Consider the following 13,956-nt stretch of genomic DNA (forward strand, 5'->3'; position numbering starts at 1 on the left):
TGAAGGCAGGTGGTGTCATTCATCCATGCTCCTAACTCCCACATGCAGCTGGGCGCCCGTGGCTCAGGCCTGTCATCCTAGCTAGTCTTGAGGTTGAGATCTGAGGTTTGGGGTTCAAAGCCAGCTTGGGCAGAGAAGTCCGTGAGACTCTTATCTCTAATGAACCACTAAAAAGTTGGAAGTGGAGTTGTGGCCAGCCTTGAGCAAAATAACCAAGGGACAGAGCCTAGGCCCTGAGTTCAAGACCCAAAAAGAAGGAGGAGAAGAAAGGATGAAAGGAAGAAAGAAAAAGAGAAGGAAGGAAAAGGAAGAGAAGAAGGAGAAGGGGGAGGAATGTCAGATGCTTTACTGGTCCCTGGCCTCTGGTGAGCATGCAGGCTTTGGCGGTTGGGTGAGATGTGGAGGGGGATTTTGAGGCATCAAGCAAGAGTTTGTGCAAGGAGCTGAAAGCTTAGGCAGCTGGAGCAAGCCAGGGGGAGGAGCTGTGAGGAGAGAAGCTGCAGCAGCTATGGGGATGGGTGATGCATATCAGGGCTGCACTAGACCTGGGAAGTCTGGGTGTGCCAGCACCTGCAGGCCAGGCTGCCCACGGCGTGGCCTGAGCTTTCATGCCAGCTCCCCCCCCCCCCCAGCATTCTGAAAAGGGTCTCATCACCTTGATGCTGGGGACAGGAGGCATGGGGCCAATGAGAGACTCCTCAAATACCCAGCTGCTCAGGCAGAGACACAGGGGCCACACAGTCCTCTCCTTGGCCCTCACAAGTCCTGTTGCTTTATGTATCAGCAAAACACGAGTTTCAGTGGCAGCCAAACAACTCTGAAATCTCAGGGGGTTAACACAATGGGAGAGAAGTCAAACCAGGTGTTCTTTTGCCCCAGTAGTAGGGGAGACAGGTGGACTATTCTGAGGGCAGGACTTTATGAGTGGCACCTATCACTTCTGCTAGTTTCCGCCAGCTGTAGTCTGGTCACTTGAACTCTCCAAGGTGCCAGGAAGACAGGAAAAGCAGCCAGCAGGATGCAAACTCCACTTCTTCTCCAGATCCATGTACTTCTGTCTCCAGTGTCATGGTCTTAGGCTAATCTCAACATTTGTTGGAACCACACCCAGCTTCTAAGCAGCCCCCAACTCTCCACCACTTTCCCTTTTCCATTCTGCAGCCTGGCACACTTATGAAAAAAAAATACAGATCGGCTCATTGTGGTATATGTTTCTCCTACAGCTTTTCCATGGCTTTCCATTGTGCTGAGAAACCACCCAGCTAAGAACATATCAGATTTCTCTCGGATTCCCTTCCGTTCCTCTCTCCACCCTGCACGCCAGCGCCCCTGGTCCCCGCGCACCGGCTCCTCTGCTGTTTCCAGATCATTCCCTAGCAGACTCCGCTGGCTGGAGTCTCTCCCTGGCCACCCTGCCGAGACTTTCCTATCTGAGCTGGCGATGCCTCACTCCCTCCCTCTAGCACGATTTTCCTTCTTTATCACGCTGCGAGGTATCTTTTGGTTACTTCGCGGGACAGGATTCCTCAGTCTCCCCCTCCCAAGAATCTTGTCTGCAGCCGTGGGTGCCCGGTGATCATTTGCTTGGTGACTTCTGCACATCTGGGCTGGGACCTTGGCTGCAGGTGTCAGTTGGCGGGCGCGTCCCGCGGGGCCGCGCAGCTGGAGCGCCCAGGCCCCGCCCCGGAGCCCCGGAGCCCCGGCGTCCCGGCGCCCGCGCGGTGTATCCGGGCGCCAGCCGGGGCGCAGCGGGGCGGCCCGGGGAGCCGGGAGCCGCGGCCGTCGGGGCGCGCGGGGCTCGGGGAGACCGCGATGGGGAAGCGGAGCGCGCGCACGGCCGCGCTGGTCGCGTGCATCCTGTCCTACCTGCTGGTGGGCGCCGCCGTCTTCGACGCGCTCGAGTCCGAGGCGGAGCGCGGCCGCCAGCGCCGGCTGGCGCAGAAACGCGGCGAGTTCCGGAGGAAGTACGGCTTCTCCGCCGCCGACTACCACGAGCTGGAGCGCCTGGCCCGGCAGGCCGAGCCGCACCGCGCCGGCCGCCAGTGGAAGTTCGCCGGCTCCTTCTACTTCGCCATCACCGTCATCACCACCATCGGTGAGCCGCGCGCGCCGTGCCCCGGGCCGCTCGGGGCTGCCGTCCCCTGCCCCTGCCCCTGCTCCCCCCGGCCACTTTGGACGGGCAGCTTGGGTTCTCTGAGCCCGACTCTGGAGGGATGGACGCTGTCGGTCCACCGAGGCGGGCGGGCACGGGGGCCGGAGGGACCCATGTGAGGGCTGTAGACAGATCGTTAACCAAGAGATAGAGCACGGGGCCAAACTGGCTTTTTCGTAAGTGATTGTTGTTACTCCGTGATGACAGAGACCTTGATCGTCTTCCTCACTTCTACGACTTAATACATGCTCGGTAAACAGTTGCTAAAGGAATGCCACCTCACCCTTGGGGCTCCAGAGCGATCCCTCTGCAGCATCTGGACCGGTGGGTTGTCGCTCTGACCACCCTCTGCCTGGAACCTGTGAGGCCCAAGTCTAGAGAAGAGCAGAGCAGACCAACAGGCTCTAACAGGGCCTCCAGCATGGTGCCAACCACCCCGCACGCCCCAGCCACGCATGGCCAGGGCTCCGGCCACTGACGTGCAAGCCCGCGCCCTGGAGTGTTTCTCTGTGCTGCTCTTACAAGTGAATGGTCCGTGTGGACTGAGCTCTGGGTGGGCTCTGGCTGGGCTCAGGCAGCCGGTCTGAGTGGTTCCAGGCTCTGGTGAGATCATGCCTACAAACTGTGTAGCCAGGTGCCTGAAGCTAAGTAGGCAACAGTACTTAGTGTGCATTACCAATAATTGTCAACCACAGCCCTAGCTCCCATTCCACCCCTTGGCCTCTTTTGGTCCATCTGGGCACCCTTGCTTCCTTATCGTGGCTTATCCTGGCATCTGCCTTCTTGTAGTGCCCACAGATACGGTGCCCCTCAGCCTCTTCTGGCCTTCCCCACTTTCTTTGGAGGCTTCTGAGTTTGTTTTGCCTCAGACAGTCTGGGAAAGAGGCTCTGAGAGGAGGCTGGGTGTTTTCCTTTCTATGGATGTTTGAGGTGCTACCACCTGCTTCCATCTCCTTCAACCAGCCTGCAGTCAGGCCCAGGTCCCTGGAGGAGTTATGAAAGACAGTGGCTGAGGAGTTAAGGAGCTCAGAGCTCAGACCCTGGGACCTTTGGGCAGCATCTGCCCTCAGAGCCTAACTTCCTTATCTGTAAAATGGGTTAATAAGGGCAAAAATGAGACAGTATGCAGAGAGTACTTGAGTGGTTATTATTTCTTTCGCACTCTTTCTGAACTAGGCCTACCTGAGAGGACCCCAGGAAGTAGCACTCCCTGGCTTCTTCATGGTAAAGAAGCTTTTGTCTCAGCTTGGTTTAGGTCAGTAACTATTCCCAGGGCCTATAGTCTATGTGGCTGGGCAGGGCACTGGACAGCGGCCACCAGGGCTTCTTCCCTCAAGGTTCTCAAAGTTTGGTGGCAGGCAGAGCAAACCCCCCCAACCCCCCAAAAGAGAGAGAGGCCAAGAGTGCTAGGGCCATACACTGGCAATGTGGAGATACCACTAGAGGTCTTCAGGTATATGTTGTGTTGATATTTTGAATATTTTACATGTTTACTATGCATAATTCAAAGGGCACAAAAGCATGTAGAATGCAAAGGGATTCCCATTCTGCTCCCTCCCCCCCCCTTTTTTTTTTTTTTTTTTGCCAGTCCTGGGCTTGAGCTCAGGGCCTGAGCACTGTCCTTGGACTTTCTCAAGGCTAGAGCTCTACCACTTGAGCCTCAGCACCACTTCCGGCTTTTTTCTATGTATGTGGTACCGAGGAATCAAACCCGGGTCTTCATGCATGCTAGGCAAGCACTTTAACCACTAGGCCAAACTCCCGGCCCCCTCCCTCCCCTTTTTAACTAGATATTGTATATTAATTATTTTAAATAGTGGGTTTTGTAACCTTTTTATACGTGTGTAAAATGTGCCTCCCCCCCCCCTCCCGGGGTAGTAGAGTTCAACTTAGGGCTTCAAGCTTGCTTAGCTGCTGGGGAGGGGGGGTGCAGGCTCTGAACCACAATCCTCCAGATAGATTTCAGCATCCTGAGTAGCTTGAATTATAGTCAATGAGCCCCTGCGCCCAGCTATAATGTAGTTTAATAATATTCGACCTATAACTTCTCATTACTCTTCCCTCCTGGCAACCTTCCTCTTCCCAAATGATTCCCTTTCTACTTTCATGACTTATGTTTTTAATCTAGATTCCATAATGAGAGAGAATATGTGGCATTTGTCTTTCCAAGTCTCTGTCTTGTCTCTTAACACATAAGTTCCTCTCAATATAGTAATTCCTTTCTTTTGTATCCTCCCAGCTACATTCTTGGCCTGTACACACCTCTAAACACAACATACACTTTACATAGACATTATGGTACACACAGTTTTGTCTCTTGCTTTCTTTTCTTACTTGATATATTTTGTTGATGTTTTTCTGTCGGTCTCCAAAAGGCTCCACTATTCCCCGCTACTATCCAGCAAGGCTTCTTAACCTGGAAACTTTTGCATACTGGGTGGGTTCTCACACACAGAGGGCGCCTGTGGTCTAACTGCAGATCAAGAGAGAATAAGGAGGCTGAAATCTGAGGATCATGGTTTGAAGCCAGCCAGAAAAGTCTGTGAGACTCTTATCTCCAATTAAGTCACAGAAAGCTGGAAGTGGCGCTGTGGCTCAAGTGGTAGAATGCTAGCCTGGAGCAAAAGGAGCTCAGAGACAGCACCCAAGCCCAGAGTTCAGGACCAGCAGAGAGGAGAGAGGGGGGAAGGGAGAGGGGAGGGAGGGGAGGAGGAAGAGAGGGAGGGAGGGAGGGGGAGAGGGAGAGACAAAGACAGAGAGAGCGCGCGAGGGGGGGGGAGAGGGAGAGAGAGAGAGAGAGAGAGAGAGAGAGAGAGAGAGAGAGAGAGAGAGAGAGAGAGAGAGAAGGAGAGGGAGAGAGGGCAGCCTCTTACTCATATCTACCCTGTGTGTATGTGGATACTCTTTTTTATTTCTCCTTGCTTTGCCCTGCTTTATTAAACAAATCCTTGATAAACTTTAAAAGAGAACATTTCCCACACCCCCTCTCCAGATTCTTCATGCCCTTTTGTAGTTAACCCTTCTTCCAACACCAAGGAGCTGCAACCACAGACCAGTGACTGCTGTTTCAAAATGTCATCTCAAAGGGACAGTGCAATATGTGTTTCGGGGGGCTTGGCTTCTTTTGAGTTGTTTTTTTTATTTTGAGACAGTTTTTCTCTGTAGCCCAGTCTGGCCTAGAACCCACAATCCTTCCTCTGCCTCCCCCGTGCTGGGATCTTCTCCATCATTCCCTCATCAACAGGATGTTTTTCCTTCCCAGCAGGGGGGGCTCTTTGCAGTCTGAGGCAGAGCCAGGAATGGACCTGTGGGCCCTAGTGTTTGAAGATGGTCATCTCGGGGCTGGCCCTGGGGCCGGGTGCTCACCCCCCTCTCCCTGCTCCCTCCCCGCACAGGGTATGGCCACGCAGCCCCTGGCACGGACTCCGGCAAGGTCTTCTGCATGTTCTACGCACTCCTGGGCATCCCGCTGACCCTGGTCACCTTCCAGAGCCTGGGCGAGCGGCTCAACGCGCTGATGCGACACCTGCTGCTGGCGGCCAAGCGCTGCCTGGGTCTGCGGCAGCCTCGCGTGTCCACGGAGAACATGGTGGTGGCCGGGCTGCTGGCGTGCGTGGCCACCCTGGCCCTCGGGGCCGTCGCCTTTGCGCACTTTGAGGGCTGGACCTTCTTCCACGCTTACTACTATTGTTTCATCACCCTCACCACCATCGGCTTCGGCGACTTCGTGGCGCTGCAGAGTGATGAGGCGCTGCAGAGGAAGCCACCTTATGTGGCCTTCAGCTTTCTCTACATCCTGCTGGGGCTCACGGTCATCGGGGCCTTCCTTAACCTTGTGGTCCTGCGCTTCCTGGCCAACACCGAGGCGCCCAGCTGTGTCCCGTCACCCCGCCTGGGGGCGCGTGTGAGCCACATGTGCCCCCGTGCACCCCACCACCCAGTGAGGCCTAGAGGCGCCACCCGCATCTCCCAACGTGTCTGCCAGCTGGAGACTTGGGCCTGCGACAACCTGGGCTTCTCTCCTCCCTCCAGCCCCGTGGCAGTACGTCCCATCCCGACAGACAGACTCCAGGCGAGAAGGAAGTCCATCTGACATCCATACCTGGCTCAGTCACACCTGATAGACCCTGCGCCGGGACTGGGACTTAGAGAGGGATAGGGCCTCGTGGCTGTCGTCTACCACAAGCAGTTTCTCCACAAGCAGTTGTAAGAGGCTGGAGTCGATGGTTCACACCTGTAACCCCAGAGGCTGAGATCTGAGGATTGTGGTTCAAAGCCAGCCCAGGCAAGCAAGTCCATGAGGATCTTCTTTCCAATTAACAAATGGAGGTGTGGCTCAACTGGTAGAAGGCCAGCCTTATGCAAATAAAACTAAGGGACAGCACCTGGGCCCTGACTTCAAGCCTCAGTACTGTGAGAAACTAAGGTATGCATACAAAGGTGAGCAGACTCCAGGCACTCTTAGAGGTACAAGTCCTCAGTCCAAACTGCTTTGAAAGATGTGGTCACAGCAGCCTAGGAGAAGACCCAGGTCCCTGCCACCGCTGGCTCAGCCCAGCTGAATCAACTGGCTCTATTTCTTTACCTTGCAGGGAAATGCACCGTTCCGGAATCCTATTGGTGAGGCCAGCTCATACTGCAAGCATGAAGTCAGAAATAGCTGAACTGTCTACCTACCATGTGCTCTTCATGGTGAACCACCACTGCATTACTTGAAAGAGCTCGCCTCTCTGCACAGCCTCTATGCAGTGGCACTGCCTCCCTCTTCTGTGAATGACTGTCCCCCCAGGAAACTGGTGAGGAGACCTGGCTGAGAGACACTAGGGGTGAATCTGCAGGCCCCCACACTGCTGTGGGCTACACCTCCTGCTGCAACATGCCAATAGCCAGCAATGTGACTCTGCAATCCTCACTGGCTCTCTCTGGGCCTCAGTTTCCATGCCAGTAAAGAAGTCCTAACAAAGCCCTCACCCCTGAAAATGCCATTCTCTATGTTGCAGGTAGACCTGTCTCAGCACAAAGCGAGAGCAAGCCAGGTTAGAAAAGCCAAAAACTTTAATTTTCAACATGAGCTACATGGTCATGAACATGATGTGACCCACAATGCAATACGACCCACTCCAACCCAGGGAGCCCCAGAAACCCTCCCTCCCTTAGAGCCCAGGGTGGGCTCTTGTTCCTGGAGAGGATCTAAGGGAAAGGTGGGGTGGGTGGAAAGAGGCCCCGGCCTGAGGACCATCCCACCACCTTGCAGGATGCAATCTAGAGCAAGAGGGCGCAAAGGTAACACGCATGCCCACTTCCAGCCTGCACTGAGCCCTCACAGTGCCCTGGGTAACGTGGGCAGCAGCCGCCGGGCCCTTGGGGGCTTCTTAGGTGAGCTTGTGGACAGGACATGACATTTTCCATCCACAGAGGAGCTGCTCTGCAGACGTGGCCCTCCCAGAGGGCAGAGGAACCATTACAGGGGCGGGAGAGGGACTGGGCCCCCGGCCTGGCACAGCAGTGCTGCTCAATAAATAAAAGCAGGTGACCTTGCTGGATGCAACAGCTGTGCCTTGGGAGGGCCTGGGGACTGTGCGGTTTCTGAACCCCAAAGCACACCAGGAGCTCCTGGTCTGAGGAACTGGGTGGGGAGTTACAGAAAGCACAGAGCCACCTTGCTAAACTGTCTGGCTGACCTCCCAGGGCAGAAGAGCCATGGGCTCTGAATTGCCAAAGACACAAGTGTGGTCCTGGTGCAGCCACACTGATAGGGCCGCTACAAGCTCTTTCTTGTCCTGGACCTCTGCTTTCCACTCCTGACAACAGGGCTGACGAGAACCCAGACTCCCTCCATCTCCTTCCTAGGGGCTCCTGTGGGGTCAGGGCACAGCCCACCAAAAGTATAGTGAGACAGAAAATGTAGAGAACGCTGCTAGTGATGGGGCCTTACTTCTGAAGGGGAGACAGGGATTTCCTGGGTAGGGCCACATTCCAGCCCATCCCCCCCATGCCAGTCTCAGGCAGAAACTTATTTCTTCACACCTTCTAGCTGGTCCTGGATGAGTTATGGCTCTAGGACAAGACTCCACCCCACTCATGATGCTCTAAAGAAAATCCTATTGCCACAATCAATTGGGGGAGACTCGGGTCCCCCTGGGAACCCTTCTCCAAGTCCCAGACATCCGTCTGGTAGATAGACCCAGGCAGGGCTGTAGAACCCAGAAACACTGATGGTGGCAGACAGACGGCCCAGAAATGGAGTCTGCACTGCAAGAAAAAAACACATCGGCGCCCCTAGCTCTGCTTCCCGAGGCTCAAGTACTGAAAGGCGTTGAGCACATCACTTCCTGCTTTGAGTTTCTTAAACTCTCAGGGGGCTACAACTTGTTCTGCTCATAGTTGGTGTGGGGGGGCACTAGGAGACTCTAGGAGGCTCTGAAGAGATGGAAAAAGTGAAAGATGCAGTCCCACTTTCTCCACCATGGCTCCAGCAAAGAGACAGACTGGGGTGCCACTGCAATCCCAGGTGACCCCAGGGTGGCTCTCCCAGGCCTGTCTGTAAAATGGAAATGGACTAAAGGTCCCTGAGTCCCCCAGCAAAGAACTAGTGCTCTGGAGAACAGAAAGTAGAGCAGGACTCCCTCACCCCATGCCAGCTAGGCATGGGACCTCTAACCCAGAGACAAGAAAGAATCTCCCCCACAGAGACACCAGCCTCAACTCGCCCCTGTCTGCCTCTTTCCCGATGATGGAATCTGAGTTGGCAATGGACCATACAGCAGCAGGGACAAGCTGAGCTGTGACGAAAACAGTGGCTTCCCTCCCGGCACCCCTCCCTCGGTGAGGACAGAAATGGTTCCCACGCCCAGTGGCCACAGCCCTTCGGAAGTGGGGGCACATGCTCATGACGATACAAAGAATCAGGGCTCCAGCCCCCCCAACCTCCAGGAGGTGAGTGAGAGTTCACAGAATGAACACAAAAAACCAACTCAACGAGGGGCTCCTCGGCGCCCCCCTCCCCCCAGGGTGTTATTGCTTTGGAGTTCTCTTAGTCTCTGTGTCTCTGAGCTCTGCACAGACGCAGATGCCCAGGCAGGGCTCAGGCTGAGAGGACCATGTCAGCGCTGAGACCTGAAGCCCGACCCTGCTTGGGTTGGCAGTGCCCAGGCTCTGCCCCACTCCTGAACAACCACGGCAACGATGCTGGAGAAAGAAGGCGCTCTCCTGGGCCAAAATACTCCGATTAGTGAGCACTAAACAAGCAGCAATCACACTGGTTAAAAATGATAGTAAGTAGGGGAGGTGTTGACCATGGACCTTCAATGGAGCCCAGCATAGCCCTGCTCCCTCCTCCGGGCCCCAGCCATGGCAGAGTCTGAAAAGAGTCGAGTCCATGGCCCCTTCTCTGGGTAACGAAGAGGCTGCATGGAGGGGACAGAAGTCCATCGGAACATGAAAGTTCACCCAGGGCTCAACCATGCTAAGGGTCAGGGAGAATTTCTAAGTGGAAAGAATCCCTGGTGGACCAGGAATGACGGACCCAACAGCCCAGGCCACCTCTGTGGAAAAACCCTCTCCAATGCAATCCAGGCCCCTCCTCTGGGCCCAGCAACCCAAAGAGGTGCCTTGGAAGGAAAATCAGGGCCAAGGGTAACACATAAGAACACTGAGTATCATAGGGATGTGTGTATCGGGGGGCGGGGGGGAGTAAAACCCTACAGGAGAGGGAGAAGGAAGGGAAAGAAGAAGGGCTGGTCTCCCCAGGCTGCCTGGTCCAGCCCAGGCCAGCCAGAGACTGCAGTCTCTTGGAATGCATGGGGTTTCCTCTCCCACCCCTGGCCTGGGTCTTGGGAAAGACTACTTCTGAGCTAAGAATAGGCCCCAGGATGTGAACACTAACTACCTAGCTAACCTGGACTACGCCCTACACAGCAGGGACTAGGTGAAGAGGATGGCAGGCTGCTGGTGCCTCCCAGGGGAGGTGGCAGAAATGTGCTTCTATAAAGAGGGGCCAGCTTGCCACCTCCTGCATGCAGTAAGGGTTCCCACGGGCCCCAGTGAAGGAGCGAGGGCCGTGGGGAAGGCAGCTACCCAGGTCTCCCAATGCTCAACACTGCTTTCCCACTCCTTCCCCACACCATCTCTCCATGAGCCAAGGTGACTGAGGCCAGAGCATGGGTTCTGCCCTTAGTACAGAGTGAGTTATTTAAAAAGACTAAAATAGGGGGCTCTAATGGCTCCCCACTCCCTTAGCCTGGAGGCAGAGGGGTAGACAAGATGACCTTTGACCTCATTCACAAAGGAGGGGCTCTCCTATTTGGAGAGCCTTACCCTTGGCACCACCAGTCCCAATCTCACTTTTCCTTAGCCTTTCCCCCCCACCCCTGCTCCTGCTTCATAATCTAGCCTACTGTCAATGCCGAGACAGTGAGCTCCCTGGGCGAGGGGTTCTAGAAACTCAGGGTCCCACAGCTCTTCTCTGTCTACCAAAGCAAAGGCAACAATGTCCTTTCCAGTTCCCAGACCAGCAGAGCAAGGCACCCTGGGAGTCTATCAGCCTCGGACATCTCCTTTCCTTAGGTCCCTGTTGGCCCCTGGCTCCTACAGCCACCAGAAAAGGGGCAGGCAGGAGGGGATGGACAGATGGACTCAGACAGGCTGCGGCAAAGCTCCTTCCATGGGCAGGCAGAGGGAAGCCAGAGCTCCTCTTCAAGTAGGGGGCTCTGGACCCCCGGGAGCTGGCTCCGGATCCTTGCAAAGCTGCCCCAGCAGCTCCAGGGCAGCAGGAGCTGCCTGAACCCGGTGCCGCAGGAAAGACACTTGCTGGTAATTGGCACCATGGAGATGGCTGGCTGGGTTCTGGACTTGGCTCCGGGCAGCAAGCTTCCAAGGAGGTGACAGGGGACAGGTAGGGCGGTGTTGGGGCAGGTAAAGCCATGGCTCACCCACCTCAGTCTTTCTCCATTTGCAGCCACAGCCACCAGGTTGACAGCAGCCAAGTCAAAAGTGCAGCCAACCCATCGGGAGAGGGAAGGTGTCAGGGGTACGAGGCAAAGAGGGGAGAGGAGGGGCCCAAGGGGGGCAGGTCTCCCCATTCCGCTTCCCCACGGTGGGGGAGAACCCCATCCTCCTCTGTCCAGTGTGCCCCTGGGCCTGGGGTCCCAGGTCAGGACTGGGCGGTCTCCAGGCCATCTTGGGGAGCCCTTCCCTGTCCCTGGAACTAAGATCGCTCGCCGCAGGGCCCTACGGTGCTCTCGAGGGACAACTGGGATGCCTGCCGGAGCAGGGGACCTGTGGCAGGGTCCACCATGGAGGAGGTGGGGAAGAGCTTGTACCAGCCCACGGCCAGGGTGGTCAAGTCCAGCTCCTCCAGCAGCACTCGGGCCACACCCATGAACTGCTTCCGCTCCATCCGCCCGTAGTTTCCCCACACGATCACCTGCGAGGCAAGAGACACGGAGTTCAAAGCCTGTCCCTGCCTCCCACAGACCCAAGGCCAGAACCTAGGGTCCCCTTGGCCAATTCACCTGAATCCTGTAGAATCTACCTTCTCAATGGCTCAAGTCCTTTTTCTGGCTCCTATGTTCCTGTGACTGCTGGTCAAGATGTCTGGTTTGAACTTGGAGTCTGGTCCTCTTGGTTCCATCCTCCATGAGCCCTATCTTTGAACTTAGGCCTTAAAGGATGACTCTACATCAGGGGTCCCCTTCCTGTTTCCCCATTGGTTCACTGCTTCTAAAAGTGCTGAAACCCATCAGGAAAAAAGTCTTACCAAGTGGCTGGGACAAATTAGCCTCCTTTCTCCATCTAACCAACCTCTTCCTTCCTTTATTGTCTGTTGTAGGTCTGGGCGCTGTCCCTGAGTTCTTTTGCTCAAGGCTAGCACTCTACCACTTTGAGCCACAGTGCCACTTCTGGTTTTCTAGTGGTTAATTGGACATGAGTCTCTAGGGGACTTTTCTGCCTGGGCTAGCTTCAACAGCGATCCTCAGGTCTCCACCTCCTGAGTAGTTAGGAGTGCCTGGCTCAATCTTTTTCTTCAGGGCCATTCAATGTTTTGGTTACCAGCCATTAAGAGTCTCCAGTAGCGGGGCGAGGTGGCTCATGCCTGTAATCCTAGCTAATCAGGAGACTGAGATCTGAGGATCAAGGTTCAAAGTCAGCACAGGCACTAAAGACCATGAGACTCTCATCTTCAATTAATCACTAAAAAAAAATGGGAAGTGGGGCTGATGTTCAAGGGGTAGGTCGGTAGCCTTGAGCTGAAGAGCTCAGGGAAAGTGCCCAGGCCCAGAGTTCAAGCCCCATGACCGACAAAAAAAAAAAACAAAACAAACCAGAGTCACCAGTGTGCAGCCTGTGTGGCTGAAGGACCTTGTTTTCTGTCTGTGCCTCAGTTTCTAGCTTTATCTCCCTTTACAAAGGTAGGCCACTCAACAGAGCCTGGTGGCTTAAAGCATGGCTTTCAGTGTCTCAGAGTCTGACACAAGACTCTAACTGACTCTGGTTCTCTTGTGCTTTTTGCTTTTTAAGATGGGATCTTAGCCATGTAACTCAGGTCTTGAATTTAGATCCTCCTTCCTATCTTGGCCTCCCCAGTGCTGAAATTACAGACGCACACTACTACGCCCAGCTGTCTCTTCCTGTATTTTTTCTTTTAATATATATATATATATATATACATATATATTCATTATCTTTAAGCAGTTGTACACAGGAGTTATCCTTCAGTAAATCAGTTTATGAGTACAATGCATCCTGCTCAGTGTTAACCCTTTCATCATTCTCCTGCTTCCCTCCCAACCCAACTCTCCCCTCAATTTTGCTAATCTCATGCATTGAATATGATGACCTCACTTAGCCTCAGTGTTTAATGGTTGTAAATGGAATGATATTAGTTCACCTTATCTAAAAGGATCAAAGGAGCAAGAGGATGACAAACTCCAGGTAGACTATCTGGTGCTCTTTAACCACAAAGGGGGCTGGCCAGTGCCTACTGTGTGTCTCACATGGACACAACTCTACATGAAATGAGCTCATGCCACAGCTATCACTGTCTAAACTGAGGCTCAGAGAAGTGACATCATCAACTCATGCTCCTCAGTGAAGTCCTCAGTGCCCCTCAGGCAGCTGGTGAGCAGCAGATTCTGGTTGGCATATGTATGTGTTTTCAATGGTGACATGGGCTAGCCTGGGTCACCATAATTCATATGCACTAGAACCTCCAAGTGTTTGGAGACTGGGCATTGAAAGAGGTGATTAAGTTAAAATGATGTCCTGGTCTGATGGAAATGGTGGCCTCATACAAAGAGGAGAGAGAGACAGAGACAGAGACACACCGAGAGAGACACAGAGACACAGAGGGAGACAGAGAGAGACAGAGAGAGAGAGAGGGAGAGAAGCGCTTAGAGTTGCCACATATGGTAGGTCTGTCCTGTCCTGCACCTAGCATAAGAACCCTATCCATGTCAGTGTTCTGTTTTCAAGTCCCTTCCACATCCCAGCTAGGATGTGGACCAAGGGCCAGAATGCCCAAACTTCAGTCCAGCAGGTACCACCAGCCCTGGTGGTCTCCTCCTGGCCATTTTCCATGGTGGTTGAATACTTTCAGGCCAGCAGGGGCTTCCAGGCAGTTTTGATAACAATAGAAATTAATGCACCCCCACACCCCAGCACACACATGGAATACACTGCAGAAACTGACCCCACTAAGATCAATAAACATCCCATTTTTAATGCCTTCCCCCTGAGGCACAAGACAGAAAACGAGGTCCTGCGGCCAGACAGGCTGCGCACTGGTGATGTCAATTGTGAGGCCA

The 13,956-nt window shown here is 54.4% G+C and overlaps 2 protein-coding genes across 3 annotated transcripts in view; one reads left to right on the forward strand and one right to left on the reverse strand.

Moving 5' to 3' along the window:
• The first annotated feature begins 1,812 nt into the window (after positions 1–1,812).
• On the forward strand, positions 1,813–7,682 carry Kcnk15 (potassium two pore domain channel subfamily K member 15). 2 transcript variants are annotated; one of them, XM_090352408.1, is made up of 3 exons: positions 1,813–2,095; positions 5,548–6,092; positions 6,138–7,682. In XM_090352408.1, the coding sequence occupies exons 1-3, from the start codon at positions 1,813–1,815 to the stop codon at positions 6,243–6,245; spliced, it is 936 nt and encodes a 311-aa protein (XP_090208534.1). In that variant the 3' UTR covers positions 6,246–7,682. The 2 variants fall into 2 exon arrangements, with proteins under 2 accessions (XP_090208534.1, XP_090208533.1); XM_090352407.1 differs by having other exon boundaries at positions 5,548–7,682.
• Positions 7,683–9,815: 2,133 nt separating this feature from the next.
• Rims4 (regulating synaptic membrane exocytosis 4) overlaps positions 9,816–13,956 on the reverse strand; it is a 57,892-nt gene continuing 53,751 nt past the window's right edge. Inside the window, exon 6 of the mRNA XM_090352409.1 lies at positions 9,816–11,576. Coding sequence (XP_090208535.1) covers positions 11,358–11,576 — 219 coding nt within the window. The 3' untranslated portion in view covers positions 9,816–11,357. The remainder of the gene's footprint in view (positions 11,577–13,956) is intronic.

This window comes from Megascapheus bottae, chromosome 18, assembly GCF_031878675.1.
Source record: "Megascapheus bottae isolate mThoBot1 chromosome 18, mThoBot2.hap1, whole genome shotgun sequence".
NCBI lineage: Eukaryota > Metazoa > Chordata > Mammalia > Rodentia > Geomyidae > Megascapheus > Megascapheus bottae.

Bases quoted from the DNA above. Each gene is read 5' to 3' on its own strand.
- Kcnk15 (XM_090352407.1), top strand. From the start codon at position 1,813: ATGGGGAAGCGGAGCGCGCGCACGGCCGCGCTGGTCGCGTGCATCCTG. The intron at 2,096-5,547 runs GTGAGCCGCGCG...CTCCCCGCACAG, and splicing joins CACCGTCATCACCACCATCG to GGTATGGCCACGCAGCCCCT.